This window comes from Seriola lalandi, unplaced genomic scaffold (assembly GCF_002814215.2).
Source record: "Seriola lalandi dorsalis isolate HSWRI2012SDOR001 ecotype SW California unplaced genomic scaffold, Sedor1 jcf7180002054976, whole genome shotgun sequence".
Lineage (NCBI taxonomy): Eukaryota > Metazoa > Chordata > Actinopteri > Carangiformes > Carangidae > Seriola > Seriola lalandi.
Window position 1 is genome coordinate 520,728 of NW_019525526.1, and position 14,229 is coordinate 534,956.

A 14,229-nucleotide genomic window follows, 5' to 3' on the forward strand; every position below is an offset into this window, starting at 1 on the left:
AAGGCATAATAAAATCATAGTATTCATGGCAACATTCTCATGGGATTTTTCGGGAGTAATTAAACTTTCAGCCAATCAAGAGTTAGCAAGCTTAAATCGGTTCCTCTTGGAGACATAACCTCTTGGAGATCACATCGGAATGATCTAATATGAATTTAATCCAGACATAGTGCGAACGAGTTCACTCAAATATAGGCAGGGACAATTCTGTCCTCTCAAAGTATTAGTAGGGACATGTCCCCACCGTCCATATGCAAACCTACAACTTCGAATTTGATGTGGTGAATTTCAAAAATATATTATTATTTGTTACCCGTTTGTTTTTAAATTTTATAAACATTGGACATATCAGTTCTTAAATAAAAGAACAAATGCAATTTCAATGAAGGGACACCTCATCATCTCCTCCTCCTCCTCCTCCTCCTCTTCTTCTTCCAGCGGGTCTCGCGGAGACGTGGCAGCTGGCTGACGGGATGAACTGTGACCCGGAAGTATTTTTATCGGCACCAAACAAGAAGATGATCAGTTAGCCACTCTGTGAGCTGCTAACCTAGTCGGGAAGTTGCAATATTATGTTGTTGACAGCTGAATCTTGAAGAAACGATGCGGGTTATCGGCTGTTTGCAGGTGAAGGTTAACGTGTCAGGGTTCTTCATTGTTAAGATTTGAGAGCCGGAAAAATTACCGAAGCTAGTTAGCTTAGCTTCGCTAACGGTATCGAGGCCAGAGGCTGTATCGTCTCTGTTTAGTTAACGTGGATGTTCGGCAGGAGGCTGAACTAAACTAACAACGGTCGTTAACTAACGGCCACTGTACGGGGCATGCTGTTTAACTCGACGAGCACGAATAAGAGTCCGTGTTAAAAGTGTAGGTGTATTTTAGCAGGAGATTAGCCGAAAAGAAAAGTGCAGCCATGGACGATTTTAGCTCGATCAGCCTGCTCTCTCTTGCGATGCTGGTGGGATGTTATGTGGCCGGGACAATTCCTTTAGCAGTCAACTTTTCAGAGGTGAGTTTCTAACACGCGAGTGCTTCCTGAAAGCTTGCACTGCTAAGCTAACTTTCTCAACAGTCACATTCCCAAAGTGATAGTTCACCCGTCAGTGCCTTTTGATCAGAGGTATTGATTGTATCATGAGCTGTGTAATGTTATCAGGCGGCGACCTGTGTTTTATAGGACAAAACAAACAATCAGTGAGACCGTCTTATGCTTGAGATTTGTTTCTCTTTGTTTCTCCAGGAGAAGCTGAAGCTGATCACTGTGCTGGGAGCCGGGCTGCTCTGTGGAACTGCACTTGCTGTTATCATTCCTGAAGGGGTCCACGCACTGTATGAGGAAATCCTTGAAGGTAGACTTCAGTCACGTGGTTCCCGAGTGTATTTCTATCATAACTAATGCCACAGTGACACTGAAGGGTGATCTTGAACACAGCTCTTAGTGTCAGCTCGTTCGATTACTCTACAAGTTACCTGGAAAAGTTTGTACTTACAGTTTGTGGTTCTTGTCCTGTGTTTAAAATAATTTGATGATGGGTGTCCTATTGGCCTCAGGGTGAAGACTCAGACCATTTAATTGAAATGTTCTGTATGTGACCGGATGCTCTTTGTCAGGAGTGCCACAGGCCAGAAAGACACTGGCAGAAAACTAAGAGTAGAGCCTTTGCACGCACTGAGCGATTAATTAGGAACACCTGTGCACCTGCTTTGTTACGCAATTATCCAATCAGCCCATCGTGTTGCAGCAGTGCAATGCATAAGATCATGCGGATACAGGTCATGAAACAAACCTGAAGAATGTGATGCAATCATGTCAACATGGACATAGTCAAGCCAAGCAAAGGGGGACTAATACCCAGTACTAGTAATAAAAATGCTCTGTTAGTGTAAAGACATAAATAAACTTGCCTGTGTACAGTTTGAATCATATTCAAACAGAGCAAAGTTCTGTGAGAGGTAAAGTACAACCGGCTGATGTTATGTAACACGCTGTGTACAACGCATGAGGAATGCTACATGGGTTTGTGACGGTCTCTCTGCTCAGCAGCGTCACTCTGTTCTTGATACATTAAGCTAACTGTGTTGTTGAACAGTCCATCCGCCTCTGTCTGTTCTCTCCTGACCTCTGTGTGTGTGTGTGTGTGTGTGTGTGTGTGTGTGTGTGTGTGTGCAGGTGGAAGCCACAGTCAGGGCCAGGTTGGAGTTGTGGAGGTGTCCGAGACGAAGGCTGAAGCAGAAGTGGCCCTCGGTGCCGGTGGGAAACATGAACACAGCCACGAGCAGCTTCACGCCTGCATCGGAGTGTCTCTGGTCCTGGGCTTCGTCTTCATGCTGCTGGTGGACCAGATAGGAAGTTCTCATGTGCACAACACTGAAGGTCAGTGTTACAAGATGAAAGCATCCACAGGACTCGCTCCTTTTTAAAATTCACAGTTCGCAGGTCTGGAATGAGTTCTGGGAAAACGTGGCTTGGTGACAGCAGCTTTGTCAATAATATTCTCCAGAAGACAATCATTTTGTTGAATTACACCCAATCCACCCACACACTCAGCACAGTCAGCACAGAACCAGCCCAGAGCTTTTGTTTGAGCAGCTAATGCGTGCCAACATGCGACACCACGCGATTCTTATCCAGATTCAGATTCAATCTATAATTATTGCTTTGTTCTGCTTTTATATATTTGTTAAACATATAAAAATGGTCATTGCAAATATTTTCAGACAGTTTTTTTGTGTCTGGTTTAGATCCAGAGTCAGCGAGAGTCACCTCTTCAAAAATCACCACCACCCTGGGTCTGGTGGTCCACGCTGCAGGTAGGTCTCAGGTCTCCTGATGGTACAAGATCTCATCAGTGTAACTGTCAACACTGGTGCTGTGATAAAGGCCACGTCCACACTGCTACGTTTTCCTTTTAAAACACATCTATTTTGAAATGAAAACATAGTCGTGTGGATGTAGCCAGAGAATGTTCTTCTCACTACTTTACTCCAACAAAATGCAAATGTGATCAGACAACTCAGATATTCACTGACTTTATTATAATCAATACTTTGTTAATGCTGTTCTCATGAACGTCCTCTTTGTCTCAGCTGATGGAGTGGCGCTCGGAGCTGCTGCCTCTACCTCTCAGACCAGCGTTCAGCTCATTGTCTTTGTAGCCATCATGCTGCACAAGGTAATAATGCTTCATATCATGTTCATAGTTTAGATTTATGGGATGTGTATGTACAAATTAATGCACATGTGAGAATTAGCTGAGTTTAAAAAAGCCATTTAGGAATTCGTGATGGGCACTTTTCATTGTTTTATAGACCAAATGATGAAGTGATAAAATAATCTGCCAGTCATTCAATAAGCAGCAGTGCATTATGGATGTGAATCTATGTGAACCTTGTCGTCTGCAGGCCCCAGCAGCGTTTGGCCTGGTCTCTTTCCTGATGCATGCTGGTCTTGAGAGGAACCGCATCCGCAAACATCTCCTGGTCTTCGCCCTGGCAGCACCCGTCCTCGCCATGCTCACGTTTTTAGGCCTCAGTCAGGTAAATATTACAATCTATGAAATATAAGTTATCACATTTATTTCTCTTTATTTCTCTCTCCTCTCCTAGAGGATTATTTCTTGTCAGTCATGTGTCTTAAATTTTACTCTGAAATGACCCAGCCTGAGCTCGAGCAGCTGTCATCTTCTTACACTGTATTACACAAATGTGAGTCAGGGCTTTGTCTTGGAACACCAGTGTGGATGGTAAGACTTCAGACAAGACATGTTTGAGATAAGATTAAATTTCATTAGCAATAAGAAATTAAATAACTGTGATAACGATAAATGGATTTCATCAGTATGTGATCCAGCTGAGAGGAAATGTTTCTTCTCCCCTCAGAGCAGCAAAGAGGCCCTGTCAGACATCAACGCCACAGGTGTCGCCATGCTGTTCTCCGCCGGCACCTTCCTCTACGTGGCCACCGTCCACGTCCTCCCTGAGGTGGGCGGCGGCGGCCACAGCCACGCTCCGGCGGGAGGGAACGGAGGGAAAGGACTGAGCAAGGTGGAAGTGGGAGCGCTGGTGCTGGGCTGCCTCATCCCTCTGGTGCTGTCAGTCGGTCACCACCATTAGACCCCGCGGCTCAGGACGGAGTGAAGACGGGTGTACAGGGGAAAGAAGCAGAAACAGAGACTTCAAACATTGTGGATTTAAATGTCTTATTGCTTGTCTGCTGATGGACCTCGCGGACCAGACTGGTGCTCGTTGCGGGGACATCTCATGACTCAAAACTGAATATGAAACAGGGAACGAATGATGTTAGGGAAATCAGAGTTGTTGCGGTGACGACCAAGGCACACGATAATGTTTTTTTTTTGTTTTTTTCTTCTTCTTCTTCTTCCTCCTGACACTGATGACGAAACATGGTACAGCTACTGTATGTGTCCATTTCTGCCACCAGATATATTGATCTTCTTCTGCGAGGCCAGAGGACAGTCAGCTCAGTTAATCTAGATCACTGTGGAGCTTTCAGTGTTGCATTATTGTGCTTGTCCAAAAGTCAAAGAACCAACCCTGATTTCATCACAGTGACGTTTTGCTAGACGGCAGTTGCACAGTGAGATTTAGATAGTCTTGATCAAACTTGTGATATCGAGAAAGTAAAACCTTTTTTTAATATAATTGTACAGATCTCTTAGCAACAATCCAGACTGATTTGAACTGATTTTCAAGTGCCATATTAGCGAGTTTGGAGCAGAAGAAACTGCGGCGTGAGGACGTTACAGTTTGTAGTTTCTTATTTTTCTTAGCAACACAGATGTTGTTCTCGCAGCCAGCTGTGGAGCAGGAGGAGGGATCAGCCTGAGTAAACCAGCCAGAAGCTCCTTACAGTTTTTGCTTTGGTTGGCGAGTTCGTCAAACATGCGGATGTTTATCCTGTTAGAAAAATCAGTGGTGACGAGCTGTTTCTTGGCCTGATGGGAAGCCGAGTTATAATGGCCACTGATGGTGTGTTTCTTATAAAACCACGCGCTTAGGTTTCTGGTCTCGTCAGTTCAAAGTGGAGCTCTGCGTGAGGACGAGACGCAGCCAGCTTCAACGCATCGCAACAAAATCTGTCACTTTTCTTTGACCTGTTTAGTTTCTGGATGTTTATTTCTGTTCTGTTTTACCTGGAGAGTAATTCTAGAGATTACAGGAAAGATGTATAGAAGTGTCTTCAGTGACTCTGACTACAGAGCGTTACTAAGCTTCTTTAGAGATGGAGGGTCATTTCAGCAGCTCTGAATGAATGAGTGACTCGTCCTCTGGAGGTCGTGACCTGGATGAACTTGTGTAGGGACCATCGGCTCAGGAGGACAGACATCTTACAGGTTTTGTGAGAATTTTGAACAAACCTATTTTTTTTAGTTAGTTTGCTCCTCAATAATTAATTATACCTGAGCAATAATTGTAAGAAAAAGGAAAAAAAAAGGGGGCGAACTCGGGAGTGCAGCTGAGTGAAATGGCTACAGAAGGTTCGCCTTCATCTTCAAAGCACTCGTTATGTGATTCACATATCAAGGTCTGTCAGATAGATGCTCTTGAACGCAGCCTTGCCCCGACGTCCCCGTCTCTGCTCCATTAGAACGTGAAGCGGTTGATGCATTAAAATCTTAAGTAGGCTGCTCCCTCTTCTATCAGGACACATGGATATTGTGAGTGTTTCTGTATCACTGTGCCTGCTCACAGCAGAGCTCATGTGTATGTATATGTATGTTGTACAGAGAAACTTCTTCTTCCACAGTCACCACAGGTGGAACTGCTTACTCACAAATACATTTTTATTTTTTAACTTGAGTTTGTTTGGACATGGACGGACTGGTGTTTTCAGCACCGACACAAGAGGCTGCAGACGGTCTGACGAGTCTCTGTTTTATGTCTAAATTTAATGGTTTTACGCTCAACCTCTCAGTTAATTCCAACTTCTATGATGAGAAGAACCTCCTGTGATGTTTTAACGAGATACAGCAGCGGGTCGCACACAGACCAGCAGCTGCATGACTGTTTCATTTGTTGCGGGACGCTGTGTATGTAATACAAAAGGGAAAAACACACCACTGTGTTGCTCTACGCCCGGGTGTGTTGGCGGACGGCCCCATTATGTGCAATTTCCTCTTTCTTAACAACGTTACGTAAGAATACCTGCTGAGATCTGGTTTTCCATCCTTACAAAAAAACATATAGATGAATTCAGGGTTTATGCGTATATGATTAGTGATTAGCATAATTGTTGCTGATTCATTTCCTGTCCCTTGGTCAGGCTTTGAAGCCCCTGAACTGTTTTTCTCAGATTAAATACTCATGACTAAATAAGCAGCAAAGTTAAAGTTGAAGAAAAAAACACCAGCTCTTATTCATTAATATTGAAACACTCAGCTCATCTGCTTCATCAGGACCGTGTGGGAGCCCATTGATCAGATCTGACTGACGGCGCCCAGACAAAAACACAAAGCTCAGAGCCTTTACAATTCATTCATGTTGGTCACATTTCTTCTTCTGGGGGGGTTAAGACTCAATAACTAAATAAAACCTGCTGGATTATCTGTAGAAGGTGAAACAGGACTGTTTTCCTTCAATTCATGTTTAGGAGATACATGGTTTTCACAGGACAGGGTTCGTAGAGTTTATAATGTTTCAGTCTGGTTCACTGATGCAGTTAAAGGTGTTTTATCGTCACTTCCTGGACAGTCAGAATACTGGATTTTGATTGGCCAACAGCACCAGCCCCTCATGTTAAAGTGATGTAAACCGGCTCAGAGACTTTACAATGTGGGTAAAATACTTTACTCAGAAGGTGAAGTGTTACCGGGACAAACAGGAAGAGATGACGTCACATACTGGGGCCGTTCAGAGGTTTCACTCTGGATCAGTTTCACGATCAGGTTCATATTTGTAATCCTTTCAGTCGGGGTGGGTGTGTCTTTATTTTGTTTTTATTTTCTGTCATTCCAGAATGAGTCTTGCCTTATTTCCATATTTTTGATTGTGAAAATCGGTTGTAAAGCAATGTGTTTTATGACGACTAAATTAAAGGTTTTTTAACTGGTGAAAATCCTGCGTCATATCTTGATTTCATTCAATTCAATTCATTTTTATTTGAATAGCGCCAAATCATAATATACATTATAATAATAACGATAATGAGTGATGTGGTGGCAGATCTGGATGCTGAGAGAGAGAGAGAGAGAGAGAGAGAGAGAGAGCTCAGTGTTCCTATGAATGAAGTATTTGTGTTAACGTTACTTTTTGTCACATTATTTAAATAGAAATTTTCTCTTGAATTAAATGTTTAAAATGTTCTTTTTCGACCCTGATGTCTCACTAACGCAAACTGAAAAAAAAAAAGAAATGTCAGCACGCTCACACATTTCACTGTTGAAGGCTGAGCTGTCAATATCTTTATAATCTGCTGTCTATCCACTCTGACACATGTTCTGTAAATTAATCTGATACTCACGATGCTAAAGCTGCATGTCAACCGCTCTGACTCTCCATCCTCTTTACTAGAGAGTTGTGCAGCCTCGCCTCCGCCACAGATGTTCTCCTAAGTCACTGCCGATGGACTGATGGATGGATGGATGGATGGATGGATGGACTGATGGATGGACTGATGGATGGATGGATGGATGGATGGACTGATGGATGGACTGATGGATGGATGGATGGATGGACTGATGGATGGACTGATGGATGGATGGATGGATGGATGGACGGACCGACCAGAGAGTCCATACCTGCCAAGAGCTGGACACTGGTGCTTCCTGTGAGTACAGTAATCTGAATAACAGCTTTTACTGGCTGGAATGTATTGACTTCAGATTTAGAAACTCAGTCCTAAAGCTTCCCTCCCTCCCTCCCCCATCGCCTCCCAGTATTCTCCCTCCCTCCCTCCCTCTTTCTCTCTGTCATCCCTGATTTCATCTGGGTGCACTCTGCAGTCAGTCTGCCTCCATCAGATGAGCGTATTGGCAGCTGCATCATTCCACCCTGCTGAGTTATTGGGATTTGTTTGCTACTTTTCCTGTTTTGTATTGAAGCTGTCCCCACAGCTGTACATGCATCCATACGAGTGTGTGCGTTATCGAGTTTTATTGGGCTAATTGTTATTGAGTGACTGCGTTGTGGGTTATTTTTTTTAACTCTATTGATAGTTTTTTTTTTGGCACCACCTCCCCGTGCGAGTGAAGCCAGAGAGGATGTTCTCGTCTTCATCCAGAAACTCTCTGTTCTCGCCCTGGACGTCCATGGAGCAGTCGGACGCTGAAGTGCTGGACATCAGCACCAAGGTGCAGCTGCACGGCGTGCTGTGGAAGAGGCCCTTCGGACGGCCGTCGGCCAAGTGGTCTCGCAGGTGAGGGCGAGGTGTGACTTCTGTCCTGGGTCATTTTTATCTTATAATTTCATATAGAGCTTCACGTGTTCATTTTGGCTGCTGGGGGTCGATTCTGTCTCCACAGAGTTTATAACAGAGAATCAGGGTGAGTTTAACAGGGAATCCTGTTTTACTTTGGTTCCTAAAAAGCTGCGTTTTAGAAAGTGTGCAGTCTTTCCTGTTCCTGTCCTTTTCCTCCCAAGAAGTGTCGGAGACTAAACTAGAATGATTCTCTTCTGTAATTTATTTGACACGATGAAAACTTCTGAAGTGATTTTCCTCATCACAAATTAAAGTTAATCATTTTTTATGGCAGCAGCTTCAGTTCCTGATCGATCGGTTGATAAAACGTGTGTCTGACTGTGTTTCTGATGTTGAATGAGGAACATCTGATTTTAAAAGCAAACTTGTCGTGTATCAGAGGATTGTTTTACATAACGCCAGGACTCCGGTGTCAGTATATCCTGATGGCAGCGCACCGTATATTTGGATGGTAAAGTGCCTGGATTGGCACCTTATGTCATGATAATGCTCTTAGTTTACATAACAGTTAAAACGACAATACACAGTGAGTCCGGTCCAGAGAGTCCATTTGCTGCTGCACACTCTTCCTTCCCATTCGCTCGAGTCATAAAGGTCAAAAGAATTTAGTTTTTGGTGCCAAACTGGAGACGATAGAACTCTGTGATTTAGTGTCTGTTGTTGTTGTTGTTGTTGTTTGATTAAAATCAAATAAAGTCTATTTTGACTTGAGTCAAAACATAGCAGCATATTAAATAAGTGAAATTACAGGTGCACTCCTCATGGAGCACATGACTCAGCCCCCCCCACCCCCAAACCAAAACTGATATATGAGTTAATAAAAATCAGATTTAACATTAGTTAATATGTCTTTTCTGAACATAAATACATAACAAACATTTTTAAATAAAATGAGTTTACAGTTATTTGGTTATTTAATATTTATGACGAGGATATGTACCGAGTCAAAAATACATTTGTCTCAGGACAAAAAAGGTTAACGAAAGAGTGATGAAGATGAAATAATAAATTACTAAAACAGAGGAGATGTATTAAAGTGAGTAAAACCAGAAGTAAAAGGTAGGATATTGTTAGGATAGATTATTAAGATTATACAGATTTGTGTGGAGAACGTTGGTTCCTTTCAGTCCCACAGGATTGACTCACTGCTGCTTTATTGTCTTCCTCGGTACAAAGGTTCTTCATCATCAAAGACAGCTTCTTGCTCTACTACGCCGAGAGCGAGAAGAGAAACTTTGAGACCAACAGGTTCTTCAACATCCACCCCAAGGTGAGCGGCCGCGTGCTCTCTGACGCCTCTGCAACAACACGAAGAAGAAACCGTGACTGTCGGGAGCTTTACACCGATAACTGTGTGTTTCTGTAACTTATGATCCACAAACACGGAAACATCATCACAACAATATAAATAACTGATGCGCTCCTGTTGTCAGGGAGTCATTCCTTTGGGAGGATGTGTGGTGTCGGCTAATGAAGAAATGGGGATGCCCTTTGCCGTCGTGATCAACCTGGAAGATTTCACAGTAAGAGCATCATCTCTTCATCATTAATCCGCATCACACTGGTTTAATCTGTCATTTAGTGTGCAGCTTTTTTATTCTTATTTTTTTAAAGGAATTTGCTCTTATTTTTACTCTTCTAACTGGTTTCTGTTTTTATTTTTATTTACATCTTTCATCATCTTCTGTCTTTCTGTCGTCTCATTTCATTGTCCTTCAATCTGCCCTGATTTCATTGTACTATCTCTTATTGTAAAGCACTTTAAGCTACATCTCTTGTATGAAAAGTGCTCTACAAGTAAAGTTTATTATTATTATTATTATTAATTTTTAAGACAGATGTGGACATAAAGTTGCAGATGAACAACATTAAAAAACAAATCAATGCAAAAAAGGCTTCATATAAACAGAAAGTCACAGCTGAGTGTTGGACAGATCAGAGCCAAGCTGAAATGTCTCTTTCTAAATTGTACGATTAAAGCTGTAATAATGTGAGGAATCAGTCTAATCCTGCCACAAACAGGACACATAATGGAGAGAATTTAACTGCACGCTGGGGCACGACCGAATCACAAGCCCTTCTACTTTCCCAGCAGCACAAAGATAGAAATGTACTGTGTGTTCTACAGCCGGAGCCCATTACTGACAATATACTGTGTGTGTCCCAGGGGACTGTGGTCCTGGCTGCTGAGTCTGAGGAGGAGCAGGTGCAGTGGATGGAGATGCTCCAGGAGTCAGGGAAAGTGTGAGTGAAAAATACACAGACGGAACATAGAAAGTTCAGAAATCACACAGAGACTTAAAATGGAAGAGGAGACCAGGGATCGTTGTAACGCTTCCAATTTCTCCAATCAGGAGAAAGTTAGGAATCACCTGATTCACTGTACACCTGCTTATTCCACCTGGGCAAAGTTAGAATGTAAGAACTAGCATTAAGATAAGAAAGTAACAGCATCGTCTGCTCTGTGGTTCAGCTCTTCAAACTTAAGTCTGTTTATCCGTGAGTCTACGTTGACATTGTTCATGCTAGTTGTCAGTGCTAATGTTGTAGCTGTTAGCTGTGAGTTAAGCTAGTTCATGGCTACAAGAGCCTGTGTTAGTTGTAACAATAGTATAACAGCACACACACGCACGCACGCACGCACACACACACACACACACACACACACACACACACACACACACAGTGACCTGGACAATGAGGTGAATTGTAACATTTCACTCCTTGTGTCTGAGACATTTTCTGTTTGTGTTGCACAGATACGTCAATACTATTTAATAACGGACACATGGAATTAGTTTGAGTTAAAGTTCGAACACACTGGATTAAAAGCTGCAGACAGAAATGTCAAAGATGTGACGACATGTGGCAGCTGATGCAAACTGAACTGTCACGATAACTTTCTGTATAATGTATCACAGTTTTTGTTCACTGGAGAAATTACAGCCTCCACTCATCAGCTTTTTAAAATAATGGCAACCAGCTATTGACTCGCTCACTGTTTTAATGTAACTTGACGTCCGTGTTGGACCGACAGCACGTGGAAGAACGCCCAGCTGGGGGAGGCCATGATCGAGAGTCTGGAGGCCCAGGGGCTGCAGCTGGCCAAGGAGAAGCAGGAGTACCTGGGTAAACACGGAGACAGTCACCTGAATAAATGAATGAATGAGCTTTTAACGAGCTGGAGCAGGTCATGTGAAACGGGTCGGTCATGTGAAATGTTTTTGTCTCCAGATAAACTGATGGAGGAGACGGAGGAGCTCAGTCATCAAAGAGCAGAGAGAGAGGTGAGACGTCTTTACTCTGTCACCTGTTGTTGTTGTTTTGGGATCAGGGAATAAAAAGATTATAACTTGTTCAGATGTTGATGAACTTTAGATGTGCTTTATATTTATATGTGGAGCTGCAATGATTATTTTTCTTCACGTCTTCTTTTGTCCGACCAGAAACCCTGATGTTCAGTTTACAGATTTTAAACAGAGAAAAGCAGCAAATAAAAACAGATGATGTTTGAAAATGATTTAAAATTTCACTTGTTGTTATTCGAGTCATTGTTTCAGCTCTATTCGTACGTTTTCACTGGTGTGTGTGTGTGTGTGTGCGTGCGTGCCTGCGTGTGTGTAGGAGCTGGAGCGTTTGAACCAGATCCTGGAGGAGGAGAAGATGAAGTTTGAGGAGGTGGTGCTGGAGCTGAAGGCAGAACAGGAGCAAATTAAACTGTAAAAACTCAGAGCTGTCGTGTGTTTGTGTTTCTTTACCCACTGATGACTGTGTACAGGCCTGTGAGGTCATGTGACATGTCTCCTGTCCTGTGTTGATGGCAGAGACCTGGACGGCACGGCTCAGTCCCTGAAAGGTGTCGAGAGTGAAAAAGAAGAACTGAGCAACTTAACAGTGATGCTGCAGAAATCCATCGAGGTATGAAAAACACTGATTCGCCTCCATGTGTCGAGTGACGAGGTTAACTCATTGACTCGGATCATGTAACGTTGCAGTAACGTCCTGATTCTCCTCTGAACTTTTCTTCTTGTTAATAAGAAACTTGTATTTCCTTATGAAATTTGGTTTTTACAAATGATGTCATATGTGTAAACGCTGTGCAGTAAAACTATCATTTTAACCCATGAATGTGGATTTTTGGTTGAGGTGTCGTATCTGAGGAACATATGAAAATGTATTGGAGCAAACCCTGATCTGCATCTTGTTCTGACCCTCAGGAGCTGTCGCAGGAGAAGCAGCGAACCCTGGAGCTGCTGGGGGTGAAGGAGCAGGAGGAGGAGGCGGCGGCGGAGAGCGACAGGAAGTCTGCGGACGGAGAGGGGCTGGTAGACGGGGAGCTGCTGCAGGACCTGCGACACATCGAGGACCAAATGAAGATCCTGCTGAACGAGAAGGAGCAGGCTGACGACAAGTGAGAGACTTAATATTATTCTTCACGTCACGTCATCGGTTACATGGCTGTTTGAAATCCTCTGAAAAACAGCTGGATACTTTCAAAATAAGTCGTCATCAACATTAAAGCAGCTGTTTCCTTTAGTTCCTGAAGAGTTTCTGAATGTTTGAATATACAAACGGCACATTAGCCTTTGTCCTGTTGAAACTCTGAGCAAACAAAACTCCATGTGATCCAGGTCACATGTTTACTGTATGAGACTGAAGTACAACTGCAGCAGAGCTTCAGACTGTGCTCGTGTTTTGGCATCCAAAGGGTCAAACGCTCTGGCCTTTCCAGGGAACTTCTGTGCTAATGGCTCAGAGGTTGTAACTACTTGTGGAAATGTGTATTGATCCCTAAACAGCCAGCCCATTAATCAGCACCAGTAAGTGGAATATTACAGGCAGCTGTTATTGACTGTGTAGCACTAATGTTCCTGCAGCGATCACTGAAATATACGACTGACGTTTCCAGGATCTCCATCCCTCAGTTTCCTTTAACGTATTCACAAAAGAACAACAAAATAATCCTGAGGACAGTAACTGAACTGACTCACATGAATCTAACTGAACTGAAAGCAAGAGTTCAACATTTTGGGAAACACACTTATTGGCGAGTAGAAACAACAACGTCACTCTGGTGTCAGTCATTAAATGTGAAACCAATCAGCAGCTTGTTAGCTTAGCATAAAGACTGGAAACAGGGGGAAACAGCTAGCGAACAACAGCTCTGACCACAGATAACAGAATCCTCCTACCAGCACCTCTATAGCTCGCTAACATGTTATATTCCATTTTGTTAAATTAATATAAAAGTGTAAAAATGACAAATCACTGTAATGACAATGTATTTCACACAAATACAAGATGTCAGACCTTATCTACAAAAAACATCTTCTGTGGTCACTGTTTTATCCTTGAAATGACATCACACGTGTCAGTGAACACATCACTGTAATCTTTTGAAAAGGTTTAAAATGGGCCAAAGGAACTGAAACATTAAAATCATCCAAAATTGTAGATGTGTCCTTCCAGAGAATGCGCATGATGTTCTGTGTGTGTCGTGTTCCTGTCGTTCAGGCTCAGGGAGAAGGAGCAGCGAGCTAAAGTCCTGCAGCAGGAGAGGGAGTACTACTCGTCTCAGGCCCGGACGCTGCAGCAGTCGCTCTCTCAGCTCACTGTGGACAAGCAGCAGACCGAAGCCGAGCTCAAGGTAACACAGCGTGACTCAGCCGCTCTCAGCCTGCGGACACACACACGCACACACGCACACACGCACACGCACGCACACGCACGCACACACACGCACACACACACACAGTAACACACACAGTAACACACACACACACAGTAACACA

General features: G+C 43.2%; 2 protein-coding genes and 2 long non-coding RNA genes across 4 annotated transcripts in view; 2 read left to right on the top strand and 2 right to left on the bottom strand.

Moving 5' to 3' along the window:
* The first annotated feature begins 483 nt into the window (after positions 1 to 483).
* slc39a9 (solute carrier family 39 member 9) lies at positions 484 to 7,075 on the top strand. The gene is made up of 7 exons (XM_023396365.2): positions 484 to 1,009; positions 1,241 to 1,349; positions 2,171 to 2,374; positions 2,743 to 2,811; positions 3,088 to 3,173; positions 3,403 to 3,537; positions 3,880 to 7,075. The coding sequence occupies exons 1-7, from the start codon at positions 914 to 916 to the stop codon at positions 4,111 to 4,113; spliced, it is 933 nt and encodes a 310-aa protein (XP_023252133.1). The 5' UTR covers positions 484 to 913; the 3' UTR covers positions 4,114 to 7,075.
* On the bottom strand, positions 6,785 to 7,855 carry LOC147817301 (uncharacterized). The gene is made up of 2 exons (XR_015436481.1): positions 7,481 to 7,855; positions 6,785 to 7,191 (listed from the first exon to the last, which is right to left on the bottom strand). It is a non-coding gene; the product is annotated as an uncharacterized LOC147817301 (long non-coding RNA).
* Positions 7,856 to 7,927: 72 nt separating this feature from the next.
* plekhd1 (pleckstrin homology and coiled-coil domain containing D1) overlaps positions 7,928 to 14,229 on the top strand; it is a 10,931-nt gene continuing 4,629 nt past the window's right edge. The window contains exons 1-10 of the mRNA XM_023396386.2: positions 7,928 to 8,374; positions 9,614 to 9,707; positions 9,871 to 9,960; positions 10,605 to 10,681; positions 11,475 to 11,566; positions 11,672 to 11,724; positions 12,062 to 12,156; positions 12,262 to 12,355; positions 12,655 to 12,848; positions 13,952 to 14,084. Of these exons, the coding sequence (XP_023252154.1) occupies positions 8,220 to 8,374; positions 9,614 to 9,707; positions 9,871 to 9,960; positions 10,605 to 10,681; positions 11,475 to 11,566; positions 11,672 to 11,724; positions 12,062 to 12,156; positions 12,262 to 12,355; positions 12,655 to 12,848; positions 13,952 to 14,084 (1,077 nt within the window). The 5' untranslated portion in view covers positions 7,928 to 8,219. The remainder of the gene's footprint in view (positions 8,375 to 9,613; positions 9,708 to 9,870; positions 9,961 to 10,604; positions 10,682 to 11,474; positions 11,567 to 11,671; positions 11,725 to 12,061; positions 12,157 to 12,261; positions 12,356 to 12,654; positions 12,849 to 13,951; positions 14,085 to 14,229) is intronic.
* Positions 9,138 to 12,766, bottom strand: LOC147817302 (uncharacterized). The gene is made up of 4 exons (XR_015436479.1): positions 12,626 to 12,766; positions 12,196 to 12,286; positions 11,437 to 11,562; positions 9,138 to 9,735 (listed from the first exon to the last, which is right to left on the bottom strand). It is a non-coding gene; the product is annotated as an uncharacterized LOC147817302 (long non-coding RNA).